General features: G+C 40.6%; 2 protein-coding genes across 10 annotated transcripts in view; one reads left to right on the plus strand and one right to left on the minus strand.

Annotated features, from left to right (window-relative positions):
- Nucleotides 1-36: 36 nt before the first annotated feature.
- Nucleotides 37-10,776, minus strand: LOC110526202 (IQ motif and ankyrin repeat domain-containing protein 1). 7 transcript variants are annotated; one of them, XM_021606961.2, is made up of 14 exons: nucleotides 10,549-10,776; nucleotides 9,902-10,030; nucleotides 4,931-5,070; nucleotides 4,462-4,626; nucleotides 4,181-4,372; nucleotides 2,749-2,874; nucleotides 2,456-2,595; nucleotides 1,953-2,058; nucleotides 1,765-1,860; nucleotides 1,501-1,609; nucleotides 1,239-1,335; nucleotides 922-1,056; nucleotides 514-642; nucleotides 37-345 (listed from the first exon to the last, which is right to left on the minus strand). In XM_021606961.2, exons 1-14 carry the CDS (start codon nucleotides 10,628-10,630, stop codon nucleotides 171-173), a joined length of 1,821 nt encoding a protein of 606 aa, XP_021462636.2. In that variant the 5' UTR covers nucleotides 10,631-10,776; the 3' UTR covers nucleotides 37-170. The 7 variants fall into 7 exon arrangements, with proteins under 7 accessions (XP_021462636.2, XP_036837643.1, XP_036837636.1 ...); XM_036981748.1 differs by having other exon boundaries at nucleotides 82-345; nucleotides 1,953-2,007; nucleotides 2,456-2,559; XM_036981741.1 differs by having other exon boundaries at nucleotides 82-345; nucleotides 2,456-2,559.
- Nucleotides 10,777-19,264: 8,488 nt separating this feature from the next.
- Nucleotides 19,265-22,971, plus strand: part of LOC110526206 (protein FAM83H) — a 50,821-nt gene continuing 47,114 nt past the window's right edge. For 2 of the 3 annotated variants that reach the window (XM_021606975.2, XM_036981774.1), the window contains exon 1: nucleotides 19,265-19,599. The gene's annotated coding sequence lies outside the window, so the exon portion shown is untranslated. Of the gene's footprint in view, nucleotides 19,600-19,636; nucleotides 20,510-22,971 lie in introns of those variants that run through there. The other variant, XM_021606984.2, reaches the window with a different exon arrangement.

The following is a 22,971-nucleotide window of genomic DNA, read 5'->3' on the forward strand; positions in this document are numbered from 1 at the left end:
TTGCCACAGTGCTGTCAATCTGCTGGAGATTAACATCTAATCATTTACATAATAATCATACCAAAAATAAAATCCTTATTTTTTGGTGTCATATATTTTATATTAGTAAAACATGTTTTGTGGTAAAACAACAACAACAACAGTATTTACACTTTTGAGCCACAGCAAGGTCATATTTTGGGTTCCGGCAGCATGACATGGATGGGATAGAATGCTGTGAGCAGTGCATCAGGAGGGTGGCGCTGTTTGGTCACCAAGACCAGGCTGAACTTCTCAATGCGGTCCAGCATGAACTCAGTTCTGGCATACTGAGGACCATCTGTGGAGCGCACCAGGCTTAGGTACCTACCGAGAGACGACATACCTTGATATCAATCTCGCAATGAGAGGGCGCAGCCTTGCATTTTTTTATGTCTTACATCACCACTTAAATGTAAAGAAAATCTAACTACAACTGAGAAAGGTTCATATTGAGATGATCTATGCGCTGGCAGTAAGCGCTTGGTACTGTACCTCTCTTCTTGCAGGAGCTCCTTGTTCATCAGCTGCTCACTCAGCCCTGGGTTCACCTGGTCTAGCTGGTTCTGTACACTCTCAAACAAGTCGACCTCCATCATGTTAATAACCAAGGGCTTTCCGAACCTGCAGACAGGATTACATCAGAACAGCCTTTCTATTCATACATACATTTATCTGTGTCCTTATTCACTTCTTTATTTATACAAAAACAATATTTTTTGTGACATATTTACTGTTGGCAATTCAAATGAGCAGCCCGACCCTGAATTTGATATACATTAAGGTTTTACAGCAAACTCTTAAAAACACTTCTTACACCTGCTGCTGTCGTTGATGTGCATAACTCAAATTTAGGCTTAGGCTGCTCATTGCCGGCACCCCTGTAATATCTCTCTCTCACACCTGATGGCCCCCAGTAGAGCGAGTCTCAGTTTCTCAGGCTGCATGTCTCCAGGGTGCAAGGCGTCCAGGTAGTTAGTGTCTCTGTAGCGTAGAAATGTGGCAGCCTGACCATAGGTATCCACAAGCAGGGGCCACCTAACATCAGATACACAGCCAGTGTGGATAAACTTAATTAACTGAATCTAATGTTAAATTGTAAACAGAGCAATTAGCTAAATACAGAGAGATGAACAACCTGTTTGCGTTTTGTTTGAGCAGCTAACCTGAGGGCAAAAAGTCATACTGAAGTGAGTAAGTAATTATTATAATTTTTTTACCTGCCATCCTGCTTGATCTTGCCGCCTACATCTTTAATAAGAACTTCCTCAAGGTCACGAACCGGGCAACGAACCCCACCACGGTCCAGGACAGCATCTTAGTTCACATAAACACACACTGTGAGAATATTACATTTTGTGTTGCTTCAGGGAAAGGTGTGTTTGTTTGTCTCTGTGTCTGTGTGTGTGTGTGTGTGTGTGTGGGGGGGGGGGGGGGGGGGGGTGTACCTGCATGTGTATGTGCGCGTGTGACATTACATACCACCACCAGACTGCTCTCTCAGTGTCAGCTTGGCAAGGGATAGTTTCCCTGCAGCCTCATGAGCTGCTATTTGAGCTTTCGCCAACACATCTTCAGCTTCATGAACCACCTTTACACACGCACGCGCACACACACACACACACACACACACACACACACACACACACACACACACACACACACACAACCAGTACTGAGACAATACATACATCAGTACTGAGACAATACAACTTTAGTAGTGTGCTAAAAAAGTACAGTGACTACCAGCAAGGTGACTTTAGCCTGCTCCTCCATACCCTTCCTCACACATGTATCATGTTCTGTGATCCTCTTATTCAGCTCAACGAAGGCCTTCTGCAGCTATATACACACACAGAGCGAGTGACGTCAGGGTGATGAAAGGGACATTTTCCCTGTTCATCTTGGAACTATTGATTCAAGATGTGTCTTACCTCTCTTTGGCATCGCTCATGCTCTTTCTGGAGCTGATCCACCTCCTCTTTTAGGCTGAGGGAAAACACAGGCCATTTTTGGTTTGCACGTTTGCACTGTTTCCTCCTATCAGTGAACAATGTGTGGGGAAATCATGTCAGCTATCCTCTCTATCTGTCCTCAACTCAGCAAAAGTGACTATGCAGGACTGGCCTGATGACGTGACTTAACAGGACTGACGTGCCTTTGTGTTGAAGGAGAGGGGAAGTATATAGATATAAACATATTACATATAGTACAAATAATGTGTGCACACAACATCTGATCTCTGGCCAAGCTATTCAGTTTCTCTTACTGTTCTGGCTAAATTGTGAATCTTACTCTGTTGTCTATGCTGTATGCATGAGACATTACCTAATTAGACTATGTTTGGGAGCATAGGGTTGCGTTTTGAGAGTGTCATTCTCTACGAAAGGTTTCTGTTTTGAGTGGGAGGGGTTGAACACTTGGGTGTGACTCTTACCGGTCAGTCTCCGCCTCGTTCTGCTTTTCCTCTTCCTCCGCCCTCCTCTGTTCCTCTGCCTTCATCTTCGACAGCATGGAGTCAGTGGCACTCAGATCCCAGTTCTGTAAAGTGGCAACCACAGCCTCTTCAGAAGCCACCTGGAACATGTCCACAAACACATAAGCCCAAACATGGCTTGTAAAAACGCAATTACACAGCCACCCTCTGTATCTGTCTCTCTCATTCACACACACACACACACACACAAAGAACCCTGACTATTGCCTATGCGCGCACACAGTCACTCATACCTGCTCTGGAGTGCTACCATCATCTGCATGGGTCCTCGGGTCTGCCCCAAGCTGTAGAAGAGTCTGCACTGCCCCCAGATGGCCTCCAAACGCAGCTCTGTAGATTGGAGTCCGTCCAAATGCACCCTATTAACAAAAAAAAAACACTTCCTGACATACTTCTGCAATTGCTTAGGCCTTAGGTATGTACATTTAACTCCAATACTCAGAAAGATATATTTAGCTGTTTGCCTGCTGGAGAAAGTTTGTGGAAGACAAATACTTTCAAAGAAAGGGTTTAAGTCACATCATGTTTTTATTTAACCAGGCAAGTCAGTATTGAACAAATTCTTATTTACAATGACGGGGAGGGAACAGTGGGTTAACTGCCTTGTTCAGGGGCAGAACGACCGATTTTTACCTTGTCAGCTCAGGGATTTGATCTAGCAATTTTTCAGTTACTGGCCCAACACTCTAACCACTAGGCTAACTGCCTATCAATAGATGTGAACAGTCGTGGCCAAAAGTTTTGAGAATGACACAAATATTAATTTCCACAAAGTTTGTTGCTTCAGTGTCTTTAGATATTTTTGTCAGATGTTACTATGGAATACTGAAGTATAATTACAAGCATTTCATAAGGGTCAAAGGCTTTTATTGACAATTACATGAAGTTGATGCAAAGAGTCAATATTTGCAGTGTTGACCCTTCTTTTTCAAGACCTCTGCAATCCACCCTGGCATGCTGTCAATTAACTTCTGGGCCACATCCTGACTGATGGCAGCCCATTCTTGCATAATCAATGCTTGGAGTTTGTCAGAATTTGTGTGTTTTTGTTTGTCCACCCGCCTCTTGAGGATTGATCGATGGCTGATGGTAGTGCTCACCTTGTCTTCTCCACACAAGCTTTTCTTTGGATGCCCCAAACAATCAGAAAGGGGATTCATCAGAGAAAATGACTTTACCCCAGTCCTCACCTGGTTGACAGAGGAAGAACAATGATTCCAAGCACCACCCTCCTTTTAAAGCTTCCAGTCTGTTATTCAAACTCAATCAGCATGACAGAGTGTTCTCCAGCCTTGTCCTCGTCAACACTCACACCTGTGTTAACGAGAGAATCACTGACAAGATGTCAGCTTGTTCTTTTGTGGCAGGGCTGAAATGCAGTGGAAATGTTTTTTTGGGATTCAGTTAATTTGCATGGCAAAGAGGGACTTTGCAATTAATTGCAATTAATCTGATCACCCTTCATAACATTCTGGAGTACATGCAAATTTCCATCATACAAACTGAGGCAGCAGACTTTGTGATTATTCATATTTGTGTCATTCTCAAAACTTTTTAGCCACGACTGTATGTTTGTGTGTGTCAGTGGGAATGGGTGGGTGAGGTAAGACACTCACTCTCATCTGACCAAGAGCTAATATTTCTGTTTGTGCTGCATTCTCTCACCCGTGTGTTTATGTCCGCACCCCTTTCCACCAATAAGGTGATGACTTCCGGCTGACCCCCACCTGCTGCTTCTGATACTGCTGTGTTGCCATTGGCATCTGTGATGTTAATCATGAAAAGTTGGTTTAGCAGCCGCTGGCGTTTGCCTGCTTCATCCAACCCAAGGCCACGCTTTGTGTCCCTATCAGAGACCTAGACAAGGACCAGTGCATCTATTAATCTTTGTCATGTCTTCATTACTTGTCCACACAGATCTCACAGATATCACATATCAGTCTCACCTCCTTCAAAATTGCTAACACTTCCTCTGCCTCTCCATCGAACGCTGCTTCCAGAAGTCGAGTTCGCAGAAGCTGCTCTTCCTTCTTCCCCTTTCTCTCGTCCTCCTCCTTCTTCCTTTTCCACTCCGCCTCTTCCTGTTCTCTTCGTACTAGTGCCACAAAAGCCTGCAGGCCAATCAAAACACACCTTTCAGGGTACACACACTTCTCATTTTCAGAAACAATGACATTACATTGATTGTAGACTACAACACACTCAAGCACACTCACGGATGCTATTTGAAAGAAGAACAAACAAAGGAGGAGATCTGAGTCAACGTGTAATGCCAAGAGTTCTATTACTCATGATTTCAAATTTCAATATGTTGATATACTTTATAAATCCAAACCTAACACTGTCATTTTCATATAATGTTATTTTCATACACTGTCATTTTCATACACTGTCAGTTTCATATAATTAGCTAACCTCTTTCTCCAAGCGATCCATAAGGTCTTCATAGTCCTGTTTTTCCTTCTGTCTCCGAACCCGCTCTCGCCTGGCCAGCAGGCCTCGGGTGGCCCGCTGGATGGTCACTGCAGCTAGCTCCTCTGGAGTCAGCTCTACATCTACAACAACAATAAACATGCATACAGTGAGTACAAACAAGTCCCTGTTATTTCACTTTAGTTTCGATTTGCACCTTTTCTATTTAGTTTTAGTTGTCTAAAAATATTTTATATATATATAAATATATATTTTATATTATTTAGTTTCAGTTTTAGTGTTAGCTGCAGAAAGCATGCGTGGTAGGCTTGTAACCACTTGTGTCTGTGTTTTTTACTTCACTTATTGCACCTCGGGGGCAGTAATACATAAGATGATGGGTAAGGTTAGGTTAGGTTTCAATTATAAAGTAAATCTCAATATGACTTGGATTTAAAAGGAATAGCGTTGCGAATGGTGCAAAAAAATATGTTGGAAGGAAACAATCCAATGCTTTTTAACTGTAGTAGTACATGTAAGAAGAACCAAGTTAGATAGCTAGACAATTTTTCCCCTATTAGCTAGTGATAGCTAGGCCTATTTGAAACATCGCCTTCTCCTGGCTGCATTTACCCGCCAGATACAGTGGCTTATAAACCCAAAAGCTTGAAAACCCAACTCGACCCCATTCGATTTTCCCCCAAAGTTTAGAGAAAATAACTCAAACTGGACATAATTCATAAATTTAGTTTTGGAATCAAAGTTAATTGTTTCAGTATAGTTTAGCCTCAGTACAGATTCATTGGATTGTCTTTGTCCGTCAAGGTTTATTTGTTCTTTTCCTTTGTTCAACCAGATAAGTTAGAGAACATATTCTCTTTTACAATAACAACCTGACAAGAGTAACAAAGCAAAGCCACAGACTCACACAACAACACCCGTGCAGTATACATAAGATTGTACAGTCGACTTTACAGCCCAAATATTTGTTTAACCTGGAGGATTCCGTTTCTTTGTGCTGCTCAGTATGTTGAACTTGACGACAGCTATTTCTAGTTTTTATTATTATAATTTCCCATATAGGCCTATATGTTTAATAAACACAGCGCATTCGGAAAGTATTGAGAGCCCTTCACTTTTTCCACATTTTGTAACGTTACACCCTTATTCTAAAAATGGATCAACATCCCTCAACAATCTACACACAATACCCCATAATGACTAAGATTTTTTAAATAAAATAAAAATAAAAATACACAAAAACTGAAATATTACATTTGCATAAGTATTCAGACCCTTTACTCAGTACTTTGTTGAAGCACCTTTGGCAGCAATTACAGCTTTGAGTCTTCTTGGCTATGACACTACAAGCTTGGCACAGCTGTATTTGGGGAGTTTCTCTCAATGTTCTCTGCAGATCCTCTCAAGCTCTGGAAGGTTGGATGGGGAGCTATTTTCAGCTATTTTCAGGCCTCTCCAGAGATGTTCGATCGGGTTCAAGTACAGGCTCTGGCTGGACCACTCAAGGATATTCAGAGACTTGTCCCGAAGCCACTCCTGTGTTGTCTTGGCTGTGTGCTTAGGGTCGTTGTCCTATTGGAAGGCAAACCTTCATCCCAGTCTGAGGTCCTGAGCGCTCTGGAGCAGGTTTTCATCAAGGATTTCTCTGTACTTTGCGCCGTTCATCATTCCCTCAATCCTGACTAGTCTCCCAGTCCCTGTCGCTGAAAAACATCCCCACAGCATGAGCATGATGCTGCCACCACCATGCTTCACCGTGGGAATGGTATAGGCCAGGTGACGTGACGCTTGGCACTCAGGCCAAAGAGTTCTATCTTGGTTTCAACAAAAGGGCCGCGGCTTTTGTGGAGTGATGGGTAACGATGCTTCGAGGGTGACTGTTGACGTGTGCAGAGCGTCCCTGGTTTGCGCACAGGTTGGGGCGAGGGGACGGACGTAAAGTCTATACTGTTACATATAAACAGATGTGTGCCTTTCCAAATCATCTCAAATCAATTGAATTTACCACAAGTGGACTCCAATCAAGTTTTAGAAACATCCCAAGAATGATCAATGGAAACAGCATGCACCTGAGCTCAATTTTGAGTCTCATAGCAAAGGGTCAGAATACTTGTGTAAATACGTTATTTCTTTCGATTTTTCATTATCAGGTATTGTGTGTAGATTGATGAGGATTTTCTTTTTATTTAATCCATTTTAGAATAAGGCTGTAACGTAACAAAATGTTGAAAAAGTGAAGGGGTCTGAATATTTTCCAAATGCACTGTATATGGTTTATAAATGTTTTATTTAAGTTGATTTGCTGCATTTATCTAAATAAAAGTTTTGTATTAAATGGAAATAATAATATACTGTACATAAAAGTAATGTAGGCCTAGTATTTCTTACCATCTCATGAATACCATCTGAGAGCTACAGCTGAAAAGGCTTTCAACATAATTGCTCTTTTGTTAACTAAAGGAGTACGGCAACAGCTGTCAAAGCTATGAATCCCGCTCTATGATATGTAGTGAGGCAATTATCTATGTACTGAAGACAACTTCATTTTACATGCTCTACAGCAGGGTTCCCCAAATGGCGGCCCGCTGTGAGTTTGGCATGCCGGTGGTTTTATTTGCCCCACCACAGGTTTTATGAGAAAAAAAAAAATTATAAAATAAAAAATTGGTTAATTTATAATTTTTTTGTGGGGGTGAGGGAGGGCATTTTCATTATTGGACATAAAATAACGTAAAAACACCAGGAAATGAGCTCCAATGGATTTTAATTTTGAAAATCTGTTCCCAAAGTTCCCACGGATAACAGAGAGACGTTTTGGGCTCCCGAGTGGCGCAGCGGTCTAAGGCATTGCATCTCAGTGCTAGAGGCGTCACGACAGACACCCTGGTTTGAATCCAGGTTGTATCACAACCGGCCATGATTGGGAGTCCCATACGGCGGTGCACAATTGGCCCAACGTCGTCCAGGTTTGGCCGGTATAGGCTGTCATTGTAAACAAGAATTTGTTCTTAATTGACTTGCCTAGATAAATAAAGATAACAAATAAAAAATGTGATCGTATACAAATCATAAGAATGAATAATAATTTATTTATATAGCACTTTTCTACCAACTGAGGTACTAAAAGCGCTTTACATAGTAGGGGGAAACTCACCTCATCCACCATCAATGTGTAGCACCCAACTCAGTGATGCACGGTGACCAACTCTCACCACACATCAACTATCAGGTGTAGAGGTGAGGAGTGATATACGCCAATTAGGAATGAGGGGGATGATTAGATGGCCATGATGGAATGTGGCCAGGTTGGAAATTTTGCCATGACACCAGGGCGTACACCCCTACTCTTACAATAAATCCCATTGGGATTTTGAATGACCACAGAAAGTCAGGACACCCATTTTAACGTCCCATCCGAAAGACGGCACCCTGCACAGGTCAATGTTTCCAAATGTAATCAAGGTTTTTGTCACTTTCGCTGATGGAATGAGGAGACCAAGGGGCAGGGTGGTAGGCGTACATCTTTCTTTTATTAAATGACACCGAAAAAAAAATAATAATACAAAACGAACGTAAAGCTATATGCAGTGCAGAAAGCAACTACACAAAAACAAGATCCCACAAACTAAAGGTGGAAAAAGGCTGCCATAAGTATGATCCCCAATCAGAGACAACGATAGACAGCTGCCTCTGATTGGGAACCATACCCGGCCAACAAAGAAATAGAAAAACTAGAATGCCCACCCAAATCACACCCCGACCTAACCAAATAGAGAAATAAAAGGCTCTCTAAGGTCAGGGCGTGACAGTTTTAGTCAAATATTATATCTGTTTATGCTTCTTGCGGTAAATTTGCAGTCTAAATTTTTTATTTTTTATTATGTTTCGGCCCCCGATCAAGAAAAAATGTGTTTGCGCCTGAATGTAGTTGATGTTCCCTTCTCTATAGTTCCTACTGCTCCCATGTGTGCCTTGGGTGGTGACTGCAGGAAACAATGAGGGATTGTTTTCAAGCTTGCATAATTTCCTTTGACCACATCAGACTCCCTTGGGTGTAATGAAGAGTAACAGACAGTTGTGTAATGTAAGCAATGTGTTCATTCTTTTGAACTCCAGGGTGGTTTATGAATGTGTGATTGCACACTGTCCCCGGTAAGAAGAACACAGCCGATCCTAGGGAAAAATTATTATTCTCTCCTTTTTTTCCCACCCCTTTTTCATGGTATCCAATTGGTAGTTACAGTCTTGTCTCATCACTGCAACTCCCGTATGGACTCGGGAGAGGCGTGCGTCCTCCGAAACACAACCAAGCCACACTGCTTCTTGACACAATGCCCACTTAACCCGGAAGCCATCCGCACCAATGTGTCGACGGAAACACCATACACCTAGCGACCATGTCAGCGCCCAGCCAGCCACAGGAGTCACTAGTGCGCGATGGGACAAGAACCTCCCTGCCGGGCCAAACCCTCCCCTAACTAGGACGACGCTGTGCCAATTGTGCGCTGTCCCATGGGTCTCCCAGTCGCAGACGGCTGCAACAGAGTCCGGACTCTAGTGGCACAGCTAGCACTGCAATGCAGTGCCTTAGACCACTGCACCACTCTGGAGGCAATTATTATTCTCTTCTGGTCGAGTCCTAACTTGAGATGAGCATGCTTAACTGGCTTTCTCATAAATCAAGCAACACAATATAGTCTATCATGCCCTGAGCGACAGCAGCTTTTTAGATCTCAGGGAAGTATCCTGTCACCAATGTACCTCAGCCAACATACTACGGGCGAGTTTCACTTATACTACACAAGCATTAGACACACAGATCTCAACTGATGACTAAGGCCTAGGTATATGAGGACAATCAAATCAGCACTTCTTTACATTGTTGCAATGGAAGTAAGCTAAAGGTAAATTGACTAATTTGGCATGATAAGAATGAGCAATGCAGAGCAGTACTTTTCTTTGGTGGTTGCACTGTCTTGGCACTGGCAGAGGTGTTACGTCTTGTCTTGGCAGCAGCAGCTTTGCCTTTGGACTGGCCACCCTGGGTCACACCAGTGCTCTGTCTGCGCTGGGGGGAGGCACCTTCCAGAGCACAAACAAAGAGGGGAAATTAGACTACACATTAAGCGGAAGAGAAACACATCTCTATGTACAGACGGCCGACACATTTAATGTGATGGTAACCAAAACCAATTAACCAAAACATGTACCATCACAAGTTTAGGTACATACTTAAATGTTTTTACAGCAAAGTAAAGTAATGAAACAGGCAGGGAGCAGGTCTCGAACCCTCGACCTTCTAGCCCGAGGTCCGACGCGCTATCGACTGTGTCGATTTCCATAAACCCAGGGTAGTTACACTAATTTAATGTTACTTTGTGTTTAAAATGGGCTGGAGATATTGGTAACTTGTTAACTTTAATTAATATAAAGCCTATTAAACAGCTTCAACCTCCAATTGTTTTGCATCTTCATTTCAGACAACAACATTTTACTTAGGCCTAAAATACTTTCATATTCGGGAGTCAGATCCCCAATGGCTAACGTCGTTAGACACCTCGACTTGAAGTTGAATTCCAATGCTATTCATGGTTGCATACCTGCCTCTGATGATTGGACTGCTCCCTTCGACCGTGCCATGGTTCCAGTTTTCCCTGAACTTTTAGTACTACGTGAACTCATATTTTGTCCAAATAATAGTTCGAAGAACCAGCCTAGAAGCCCATTACTCTAGTACAATTAGCCAAAAATAGATTATGGTTTCAAACCTACGCAATTTAGCTGTTGGATTCACAATCCCTTCCTGAACGCTCACTGGTCACCATGGTAACACTTGCGCGGCTTGGTCTCACACGAAGGTAAAATAGAAATAGAATGAATAGAATGTGTTTGTCAACGTTCAAGTCAATAGGCGCGTTCTAGCGGATGTCTTTTGTCAACTCCGTAACCATTCTTGGTCAACGCCTTTCAAAGTGTGTTGCATTTTCAAAGTGTGTTGCATTGTCTGACTTGCGCCTACCAATTACTGTATACACTGAGTGTACAAAACATTAGGAACACCTTCCTAATATTCAGTTGCACCCCCCTTTTGCCCTCAGAACAGCCACAATTCGTTGGGCATGGACTTCGTTGGGCATACAAGATGTCGAAAGCGTTCCACAGGGATGCTGGCCCATGTTGACCCCAATGCTTCCCACAGTTGTGTCAAGTTTGATGAATGTCCTTTGGGTGGTGGACCATTCAAACACACAGGAATCTGTTTAGCGTGAAAAACCCGGCAGTACTGCAGTTCTTGACACACTCAAACCGTTGCGCCTGGCACCTACTACCACATCCCGTTCAAAGGCACTTAAACCTTATTAACAAATATCAACAAACAAAAGAGGAATAGTCACTTGCAAATAAGCATACATACAAACTATTTACATTGCCAGGAATCATAAACAAACAAATCATATTCATTAATAATACAACAAGTTTTAATTGCATTTTTGTTTGAATTAGACCATTTGCATTTGTGAGTATGAAACGTACCTAATATTATTAGCAGTTTTATTAAATATACTACATCTTTATCAATGTCAGAATTTCTTAAATAAATCATTATATCAAAACCATTAAATAGTACAACCGGTCCTATTTTTTTGTAACAAAATTCTGTATGTCAATCCCAAAAATTATACTATAAATACAGGTTAAAAAATCAAATGCAAAATGGTCTCCTTCTCCATTCCACAGAAATCACATTTATAATCAATATTCAGCTTGAATCTTTCCAAAACATGTTTCACAGGATAAATTCTATGTAACATTTTAAATGAAACTTCCTTTACCTTGTTACTGATACAATATTTGTTAGCAATTTTCCATGCTTTCCCCCATGTTATATCACCATAGATATTTGACCAAAAGAATTGTAGTATCACAAACAATATTCCTAATCTGTTTATTACTACATTTATCTTTGATGTTAATGTTGCCAATGAACATATTTTAATGTAAATATATGTTACTTACATCAACCACAGAGGAATTTAAAAGAGATACAACCCCCCTTGGAATCGCATCAAAAACAATTGCATATTCTTTCGGGGTTATTGGAATTTTTAATTTATCAAGAAATTCCCCATATGAGAGTAGATATCCATCCTCATTCAGTAACTGACCAACCAAAATAATTTTATTCTCAAACCAGTTACGAAAAAAATAGACTTATTTTTAAATCGTAGATCTTTGTTGTTCCATAGATAGTATCTGTGAGGCGGGGGAAAAAACAATTTATTTTATTTTATTTTACCTTCATTTAACTAGGCAAGTCAGTTAAGAACAAATTCTTGTTTTCAATGATGAACAGTGGGTTAACTGCCTTGTTTCCAAGCTAAAATCGCCTGCAAGTGACATCAATAAGGGCTTTAGCTACTCCAGGGAGTGATGTGCAGCCTCTCGTTGAGTAAGTAAAGTTGAAGGGTGACCGGGGGACTTCAGGCTGTCATATAATATATCCTTATAACTTCCTCTGTGTGCAAGTTTAAAATTATCGGTTCAATGACATACATATTGTGCACTATAAGCAATTATTGTTATCATGATTGTCCTCAAATATTTTTTTTGTTTTTTTTCAAAGAGATTTTTCTATTCACTATCATGGGGGGATTCTGTTTTCTGCTAATAATGCCGTAACGCGGCCTTGAACCGCCGTGGCTTCATTGAGAGGGGTCAGTCGTTCTCCCCTGGCGCCAACGTGTAGACTGCATGAACTTTAGAAAAATCACGCGATCAAAGGTCATGAAGTTTTGACTGTAGTCGACTGCAAGTTTCTGCAGTTGCTCTTCAATTCAATTCAAGGGGCTTTATTGGCATGGGAAACATATGTTAACATTGCCAAAGCAAGTGAAGTAGGTCATATATATAAAAGTGAAATAAACAATAAAAAATAACAGTAAGCATTGCACTCACAGAAGTTCCAAAATAATAAAGACATTACAAATGTCATATTATGTATATATATATATAGTGTTGAACGATTGGCAAATGGTCAAATTACAAAAGGGAAATTAAATAAACGTAAATATGGGTTGTATTTACAATGGTGTTTGTTCTTCACTGGTTGCCCTTTTCTTGTGGTAACAGGTCACAAATCTTGCTGATGTGATGGCACTGGTATTTCACCCAGTAGATATGGGAGTTTGTCAAAATCGGTTTGTTTTCAAATTCTTTGTGGATCTGTGTAATTTGAGGGAAATATATGTCTCTAATATGGTCATACATTTGGCATAAGGTTAGGAAGTGCAGCTCAGTTTCCACCACATTTTGTGGGCAGTGTGCGCATAGCGTGTCATCTCTTGAGAGCCAGGTCTGCCTACAGCGGCCTTTCTCAATAGCAAGGCTATGCTCACTGAGTCTGTACATAGTCAAAGCTTTCCTTAAGTTTGGGTCAGTCACAGTGGTCAGGTATTCTGTCACTGTGTACTCTCTGTTTAGGGCCAAATAGCATTCTAGTTTGCTCTGTTTTTTTGTTAATTCTTTCCAATGTGTCAAGTAATTATCTTTTTGTTTTCTCATGATTTGGTTGGGTCTAATTTTGTTGCTTTCCTGGGGCTCTGTGGGGTCTGTTTGTGTTTGTGAACAGAGCCCCAGAACCAGCTTGCTTAGGGGACTCTTCTCCAGGTTCATCTCTCTGTAGGTGATGGCTTTGTTATGGAAGGTTTGGGAATCTCTTCCTTTTAGGTGGTTGTACAATTGAACGTCTCTTTTCTAGATTTTGATCATTAGCGGGTATCAACCTAATTCTGCTCTGCATGCATTATTTGGTGTTTTACATTGTACACAGAGGATATTTTTGCAGAATTCTGCATTCAGTCTCAATTTGGTGTTTGTCCCATTTTGTGAATTCTTGATTGGTGAGCAGACCCCAGACCTCACAACCATAAAGGGCAATGGGTTCTATAACTGATTCAAGTACTTTTAGCCAGATCCTATTTGGTATGTCGAATTTTATGTTCCTTTTGATGGCATAGAAGGCCCTTCTTGCCTTGTCTCTCAGATCGTTCACAGCTTTATGGAAGTTACCTGTGGAGCTGATGTTTAGGCCAAGGTATGTATAGTTTTTTGTGTGCTCTAGGGCAACGGTGTCTAGATGGAATTTGTATTGGTGGTCCTGGTGACTGGACCTTTTTTGGAACACCATTATTTTGGTCTTACTGAGAAATACTGTCAGGGCTCTTCACCAACTTCATCCTGCAGCCATTGCCTGGGTAGCCTAGTGGTTAGCGTGTTGGGCTAGTAACTGAAAGGGCTAGTAACCGAAAGGTTGCAAGTTCAAATCCCCAAGCTGACAAGGTACAAATCTGTCATTCTGCCCCTGAACACCCACTGTTCCTAGGCTGTCATTGAAAATAAGAATTTCTTCTTAACTGACTTGCCTAGTTAAATAAATAAAAATAAATTGTGGGAGGCTCTATTGTCAACCATTCATTAGCTACCTTGATCCAAACTATATATTTTTCATTTACTGTTCCATATTTTATTTAACTTGTTGTCTTATGTATGCATTTGTTCTGGCGTCTTGTATAGAATACTATCCTAGTAGCAGTCAGATATTTACAATTTGCAGTATTCTGTTGTCTTGTATAGAATACTATCCTAGTAGCAGTCAGATATTTACAAACGAGGCTAGTATTTTGCCAAGAATCTACCTAACTTGCTAGCTACTTACCTACCTAGATGATATTAGAAGCATACCCTTATTTTACCAAATCCTCTTCTCCGTCAGCCGGTGGAGGTTTATATTTCATCCCATAGAATGTCTGCCAACTATATGAACAAGGTGAAATCTATTTTAATTCATGGTGTCAGAAGGCACTGCTGTATTAAAGCAATTCAAAACTAACTTGTTGGCATGTTCTGTTGAGGATTCAAATCCCAATTTAACTAATTGCAGAATGTATCCATAATTATGAATGAATAAGCATATTTATTTGACAAGAATGCACCTAGTCACACATCAATCCCGTCAAACACCTAAACTCCAACAATGACATTGTTTTAAATAAATTGAAATAGTAAACAATGCATAAATATGCCTTTTATACATAACATATAAACATCTGACTTGAAGTAAAGATTACATTTACTTAAATTATCAAAAATATCTTCCCAACTATTTTGCAATCTGTATGGCACAGCTGTCAACATCCTGGTTCTTAAATTAAACTGGTATATTTTCCTATTTATACTATACTTGTTCCCCCCCAGTTTTGATTAGGCAGACAGGCCAGTTCCCTACCTCCTTCTACTGCCACCTGCCTTCTCCATTTTTGGGGTAGTGCTGTAATCAATTGGTTGTAATCTTGGACTGACCAGACCTTCCCATGTAATTCCGATAGCTCCATGAAATACATAATTCTACCACTCCAATTTACAATATAATTTAAAAACAGAATAGCCTTCTCAAACAAATTTTCCATAAATACAAATATTTTATCAACCAGCACATTTGAGTTCAATCATAATATTTGTTGTAATATTTGTTCTATCTTTTCTGGGGGATGAATTTGAAATTGTAACCATCTCTGCATTGCTTGTTTGAAAAAGTGAGATACTTTGAACAGGGTTTCATTTTCAATTAATCGAAAATGAGAAATGGCAATCTGCACAAAGCAAAAAGGCCATTTTTAAACAAGGGATGAGCTTTCCTTAGTAATCTACTTGGGAACAATTTTGGATTCAAGTAAAGCTTTTGTATAAGTGAAGCTTTTAGAGAGAGCTTTAGTGCTTCTATATTTACTCATCTCAGCCCACCCAGTTTATATTCATTATACAGATATGCACGCTTCATCTTGTCTGGTTTAGCATCCCAGAAGAAGCAACAACAACAAAAAAGTATGAACCATCCGGAGTAGGCAGTGCCATAAATAAGTGAGTAAACTGAGATATGACTAAGGAGTTAATCTGTGTAATTTTTTTCATAAATAGAAAGGTATTTACCTCTCCATAGTTGCAGGATTTTGTCTATTTTTCTTAGTTTTCTATTGAAATTCATTGTGTAGAGCTAATTTATATATTTTGTGATATGAATACCAAGTTCAGTGCATTCAGAAAGTATTCAGACCCCTTCCCTTTTTCCACAATGATTAAATTATTTTTTCCCTCATCAATCTACACACAATACCCCATAATGACAAAGTGAAAAGTTTTTTAGAAATTTTAGAAAATGTATTAAATATAAAAAACAGAAATACCATATTTACATAAGTATTCAGACCCTTGCTATGAGACTCGAAATTGAGCTCCGGTGTATGCTGTTTCCATTGATCACCCTTGAGATGTTTCAACAACTTGATTGGAGTCCACCGGTGGTAACTTCAATTGATTGGACATGATTTGGAAAGGCACACGCCTGTCTATATAATGTTCCACAGTTGACAGACCAAAGACCAAGCCATGAGGTCGAAGGAATTGTCCGTAGAGCTCCGAGGCAGGATTGTGTCTAGGCACGGAACTGGGGAAGACAACCTAAAAAAAAGTCTGCAGCATTGAAGGTCCCCAAGAACACAGTGGCTGCTATCATTCTTAAATGGAAGAAGTTTGGAAACACCAAGACTCTTCCTAGAGCTGGCTGCCTGGCCAAACAGAGTAATCGAATGGAGAAGGAAGGTAGGTGTGCCTCAAGGAGGTGACCAAAAACCCAATGGTCACTCTGACAGATCTCCATAGTTTATCTGTGGAGATGAGAGAACCTTCTAGAAGGACAACCATCCTGCAGTACTCCACCAATCAGGCCTTTATGGTAGAGTGGCAAGACGAAAGCCACTCCTTAGTAAAAGGCACACGACAGCCCGCTTGGAGTTTGCTAAAGGACTCTCAGACCATGAGAAACAAGATTCTCTGGTCTGATGAAATCAAGGCTGAAGTCTTTGGATTGAATGCCAAGCGTGGAACCTGGCACCATCCCCACAGTGGAGCATGGTGGTGGCAGCATAATGCTGTGGGGATGTTTCTCAGCAGCAGGGATTGGGAGACTATTCAGGACCAAGGGAAAGATGAACGGAGCAAAGTACAGAAAGATTATTGATGAAAACCTGCTCCAGAGCACTCATGACCTCAGACTGGGGCGAAGGTTCACCTTCCAACAAGACAACGACACTAAGCACACAGCCAAGACAATTAGGGGGTGGCTTCAAGACAAGTCTCTGAATGTCCTTGCGTGTCCCAGCCAGAGCCCAGACTTGAACCCGATCTAACATCTCTGGAGAGACCTGAAAATAACTGTGCAGCGACGCTCCTCAGCCAACCTGACAGAGCTTGAGAAGATCTGCAGAGAAGAATGGGAAGACTCCCTAAATACAGGTAGGCCAAGCTGGTAGCATCATTGCCAAGAAGACTCAAGGATGTAATTGCTGCCAAAGGTGCTTCAACAAAGAAAGGGTCTGAATACTGAATATTTTGAATTTTTTTTCTAAAAACCTGTTTTTGCTTTGTCATTTGTGTGTGATGTTGGGGAAAAAATATTTCATCCATTTTAGAATAAGGCTGTAACGTAACAAAATGTGGAAAAAGACAAGGGGTCTGAATACTTTCTGAATGCACTGTATGTCTATTGCAAAGTCAGACTATTTCATAGGTAAACTGCAGGGTAATGTAAGAGTTTTTTTTAAAGATCCAATACGTAATATGGTAATTATGTTTTAGTCCAGAGAGGCCAGACAAGTTATCTAGATCTTCAATGAGACATTGCAGGGATCTAGCTTGCGGACTTAATATAAAATTTGAGTCATCAGCATACAAGGACACCTTTGTTTTAAGCCTTTGATTTCAAATCCTCTCATGTTGTTATTTGATCTGATTTTAATAGCTACAGTAGCACTTCGATGGCCATAACAAATAAATATACTGACAGCAGACACCCTTGTTTGACTCCTCTTGTACCAACTCGACCATGAAGGCCTGATTCACGCAGTCTTCTCTGAACAGTTGATGTTGAGATGTGTCTGTTGCTTGAACTTTGTAAAGCATTTATTTGCGCTGCAATCTGAGGTGCAGTTAACTCTAATGAACTTATCCTCTGCAGGAGAAGTAACTCTAATTCCTGTGGCGGTCCTCATGAGAGCCAGTTTCATCATTACGCTTGCAGGTTTTTGTGACTGCAATTGAAGAAACTTTCAAAGTTCTTGACATTTTCTGGATTGACTGACCTTCATGTCTTAAAGTAATAATAGACTGTTGTTTCTCTTTGCTTATTTGAGCTGTTCTTACCATAACATGAACTTGGTATTTTACCAAATTGGGCTATCTTCTGTATACCCCCTACCTTGTCACAACACAACTGATTGGCTCAAACGCATTAAGAAGGAAAAAAATTCCACAAATTAACTTTTAAGATGGCACACCTGTTAATAGAAATGCATTCCAGGTGACTACCTCATGAAGCTGGGTGAGAGAATGTCAACCGTGTGCAAAGCTGTCATCAAGGAAAAGGGTAGCTACTTGAAGAATCTGTTTTGTTTAACACTTTCTTGGTTACTACATGATTCCATATGTGTTATTTCATAGTTTTGATGTCTTCACTAATATTCTACAATGTAGAAAATATTAAAAATAAAGAAAAACCCTTGAATGAGTAGGTGTTCTAAAACTTTTGACCGGTAGTGTATATATGGGAGATTCAAAATTATGCAGACACTTACATTGACGGAAGCCACAATCTATCTGCAATATTAAAATGTGTTTGCATGACTAAAGCCTAAGCACATTCATTTCCATGTATCCTATCTGTGCTTGGTGTTCAAAACAGTTATCCTAAGTTAGCTGTGTTAATCTAAGTATTCTTGAAACATGTTCTCAGAATGTTACATAATTACTTTCAAATAACATATAATTTATGTTCACAGAAAGTTAATAAAACCTCCCAGGAAAACTTTTGGGGGAACCATTGGGGTGGTAGGTAGTCGAGTGGTTAGAGCTTTGGGCCAGCAATGAAGAGGTTGCTACATCAAATCCCTGAGCTGAAAAGGTAAAAAATCTGTTATTCTGCTCTTAAACAAGACAGTTACCATTACCAGTTGTCATTGTAAATAAGAATTTGTTCTTAACCTATTTGTCTAGTTAAATAAATATAGAAACACTTTCTCAGAACCTACCTGCAACCTAAGAATGTAATTTCCCAAAACAGCCTGCTTTTTCACTTCCATTCTCAAAAAAACTGTTTTCCAAGAACCAATGGGAAACCAAAAATGTACGTTCTCACAACTTCCAAGGAACCAAATATGCTATCTGGGAAGGGTTTGGGAACCTCACCCTCGTAATTTGAGTCGTAAACTCATGGGTATGCTCAAAATGGCTGTTAGTCCTGACTTGAATGGGCACTTTCGTTCTATGGATTCTATTTCTATGGATAATATTTATTTTCGGGTGGTCAGTGAATAGCTAAAGGCCTTTCGCAAATTTCAAAATACAATCGTGGGAAATACGTTTGGAAAGCAAATGCCTACTGCCCGAAAGAGAAGACTAATTTGTCAGTAGAAGCTAGCATTTTTTCCCTCAACAACGAACAGCACTGTTTTTCAAAGTAGTCAGGCGCTATCTTGAGACAATCACCTGTACAGTGAGAACCCTAGGCTACGCATATTCATGCTATCCATCTTCATCATTGGGTGAGTCAGTGCCACTGGAAAGTTTAATTAGTAGCCTCCTAATATTGTACAATATGTGTCTCCCCTCTTTTTATTGGCCCTAGGCCAGATCAAGAGCAAGGACGTTTTCCCAAAAGCATATTAATAAGGCTGCGTTTATTTTAAAACACATAGGATCCAATGAACTTAGCCTAAAATGTTTTTGTTCGTTTATCTGTTTGACAGTGTCACAGTCGCCACTAATTTTGGTCATTTTTGTAGTATTAAAAAATATTCTTATGTCTCCTGTCATGTAGGCCTAAATGATGTAGAATGGCATGAAATGCGTTTATACTGCCGCGTTCAAAATAACTGGACACCAGGAACTTGGAAATCTCAAGACTTCCGACTTCAGTGCGTTCAAGACGACTGGGAAAAATAGTTTTGAACGGTCATCCAACTCGGAATCCCAAGTCGGGAACTAGGGCCTCTTTCTAAAGCTCCCTTTCTAAAGCTACTTTCCGCCTTGAAGATCACTGACATCGTGAATTCACCTCGTTTCTTCCGAGTCCCAGTTGTCTTGAAAGCACCATATAACACCACATTTTCGCGTCCATGTCACGAAACTGGAATTCATTGAACATTTGCAGTTAGGATGGGTTACTTTGAGGCGGGGCATAACTCGTCGGCAATCTGCGAGACGGGCTTCTTTCTCACTTCTGAAACTCTTCCATTCTCCCCAACATGCCTCAAGCAAGCATGAAAATAAACTGGTTCTGTCGGGGTAGGTGATCAAGCCACGCAGAACGCTATTTTTGAGGAGTCCAGCCAGACTAGGAATGCGATACAGTCTCAGTGGGGAATACCGGTTCAAGAGAAGGACTACATCATAATAGCCTAAACTGAAACCATGGATGATTAAGTTCAGGAAGAATCTCAGTTATGCCTTAAGGTTAGTTCTTAAAGTTTTTCAGGAAACATATAGGAAGATAGTGTGGAACATTTCTCTCTTAGGGACAGATCGACATTTACGAGGGGAGCTGGTCCAACTCAAGGTGTCCTAAAAAAAAAAAGAATGCACCCCCTCCACAACATTACAAATATTATCACATGACCCTCCCCTTGTAGGCTACTGTAAAATAAATTGAACACACTCCCCCCTCATAGAATTAACTCAAAATAATGTTTACTCCCATGAATAACCCTGTTTTATAAACGTGGATATCGACTTTGCCACTTCAGCATGTTTTTGTGGCACAGTATATGCCTTGCGGGGCTATGACCAGAAGGTTGAGGGTTCGCTGGCCACCACAGATGGGCTCTCTATGCGCTCCTGTTTCATTACTTAACGATCAGAGCCGGTTGCAGACAATGATCTTCTAGTGGGAATCAGAATTTCAACCTTTTGATGCCATATCTATAATTATATCAAATATATGCAACAACTGTTCCACCTATAGGTTTCTGTACCAATGCACCACACAACAAATAAACAAAACATACTGACTTTGAGCACTTCAGTATCATGGTATTGCACAATGAAGTCGGGGACTTATTTCCATCATGGTCCCTAGATTTGTTGCAGTATATGCTACAGTAATATAAGGGCTAAATGCGTGTCTAATTTACACATCTCCATCTGGCTTTCCGGTGTCACCTTATTATTTAATTGTAAAGATTTTTTTTTTTTTCAGCTGTAGAGTTATAAAACAGCATGTCACTTGAATATTGTTGCTTTAAATCAGTGCTCACTCTTTCATAGGCTTTTTTTTAATCCATCATCTCCATTCAAATTGCATCCAAAACATATAATACTGTTCAACATAGTGGTAGACATACCAGTGGTAGAAAAAGTAGCCAATGATCATACTCGAGTAAAAGTCAAGATACCTTCATAGAAAATGACTCAAGTAAAAGTGAAAGTCACCGAGTAAAATACTACTTGAGTAAAAGACTAAAGGTATTTGGTTTTAACTATACTTAAGTATCAAAAGTAAATGTACTTTGCTGAAATTCACTTAAGTATATAAAGGAAATGTAAAAGTATAAATCATTTCACATTCCTTATATTAAGCAAACCAGACAGCACGGTTTTCTTGTTTAAACATTTACGGATAACCAACACTCAGACATAATTTACACACTAATTTGTGTTTAGTGAGTATGCCAGATCAGAGGCAGTAGAGATGACCAGGGATGTTCTATTGATAAGTGTGTGAATTGGACCCTTTCCCTGTCCTGCTAAGCATTCGAAATGTAACAAGTACTTTTGGGTCTCAAAATGTATGGAGTAAAAAGTACATTATTTCATTAGGAATGTAGTGGAGTAAAAATTGTCAAAAATATAAATAGTAAAGTAAAGTACAGAAACCACAAAAAACTACTTAAGTTGTACCTGAAACTATTTTTACTCAAGTACTTTACACCACTGGAGACTACATGACCAAAAGTATGTGGACACCTGCTTGTCAAACATCTCATTCCAAAATCATGGCCATTAAAATGGAGTAGGTCCACCCTGTGCTGCTGTAACAGGCTTCCCACTCTTTTGGGAAGGTTTTCCACTAGAAGTTGGAACATTGCTGCGGGGATTTGCTGCGGGGATTTGCATCCATTCAGCCACAAGCGCATTAGTGAGGTCGGGCACTGATTTTGGGTGATTAAGCCTGGCTCGCAGTCGTCGCTCCAATGCATCCCAAAGGTGTTCGATGAGGTTGAGGTCAGGGCTCTGTGCAGGCCAGTCCAGTTCTTCCACACCAATCTCAACAAACCATTTCTGTATGGACCTCGCTTTGTGCACAGGGGCATTGTCATGCTGGATCAGGAAAGGGCCTTCCCCAAGCTGTTGCCACAAAGTTGGAAGCACAGAATCGTCTAGAATGTGATTGTATGCTGTAGCGTTAAGATTTCTATTCACTGGAACTAAGGGGCCTAGCACTAACCATGAAAAACAGCCCCAGACCATTATTCCTCCTCCACCAAACTTTACAGTTGGCACTATGCATTCGGACAGATAGCGTTCTCCTTTCATCTGCCAAACCCTGATTTGTCCATCAGACTGCCAATTGGTGAAGCGTGATTCATCACTCCAGAAGTCGAACGCGTTTCCACTGCTCCAGAGTCCAATGACGGCGAGCTTTACACCACTCCAGCTGATGTTTGGCATCGCACATGGTGATCTTAGGCTTGTGTGGCAGCTCGGCCATGGACACCCATTTCATGAAGCCCCCGACGAACAGTTATTGTGCTGACGTTGCTTCCAGAGGCAGTTTGGAACTTGGTAGTGAGTGTTGCAACAGAGGACAGATGATATTTACCCGCTACGCGCTTCAGCACTCAGCGGTCCCGTTCTGTGAGCTTGTATGGTGTACCACTTCACGGCTAAGCCGTTGTTGTTCCTGGACATTTCCACTT

The sequence above is a fragment of the Oncorhynchus mykiss genome, chromosome 1 (assembly GCF_013265735.2).
Source record: "Oncorhynchus mykiss isolate Arlee chromosome 1, USDA_OmykA_1.1, whole genome shotgun sequence".
Classification (NCBI taxonomy): Eukaryota; Metazoa; Chordata; class Actinopteri; order Salmoniformes; family Salmonidae; genus Oncorhynchus; species Oncorhynchus mykiss.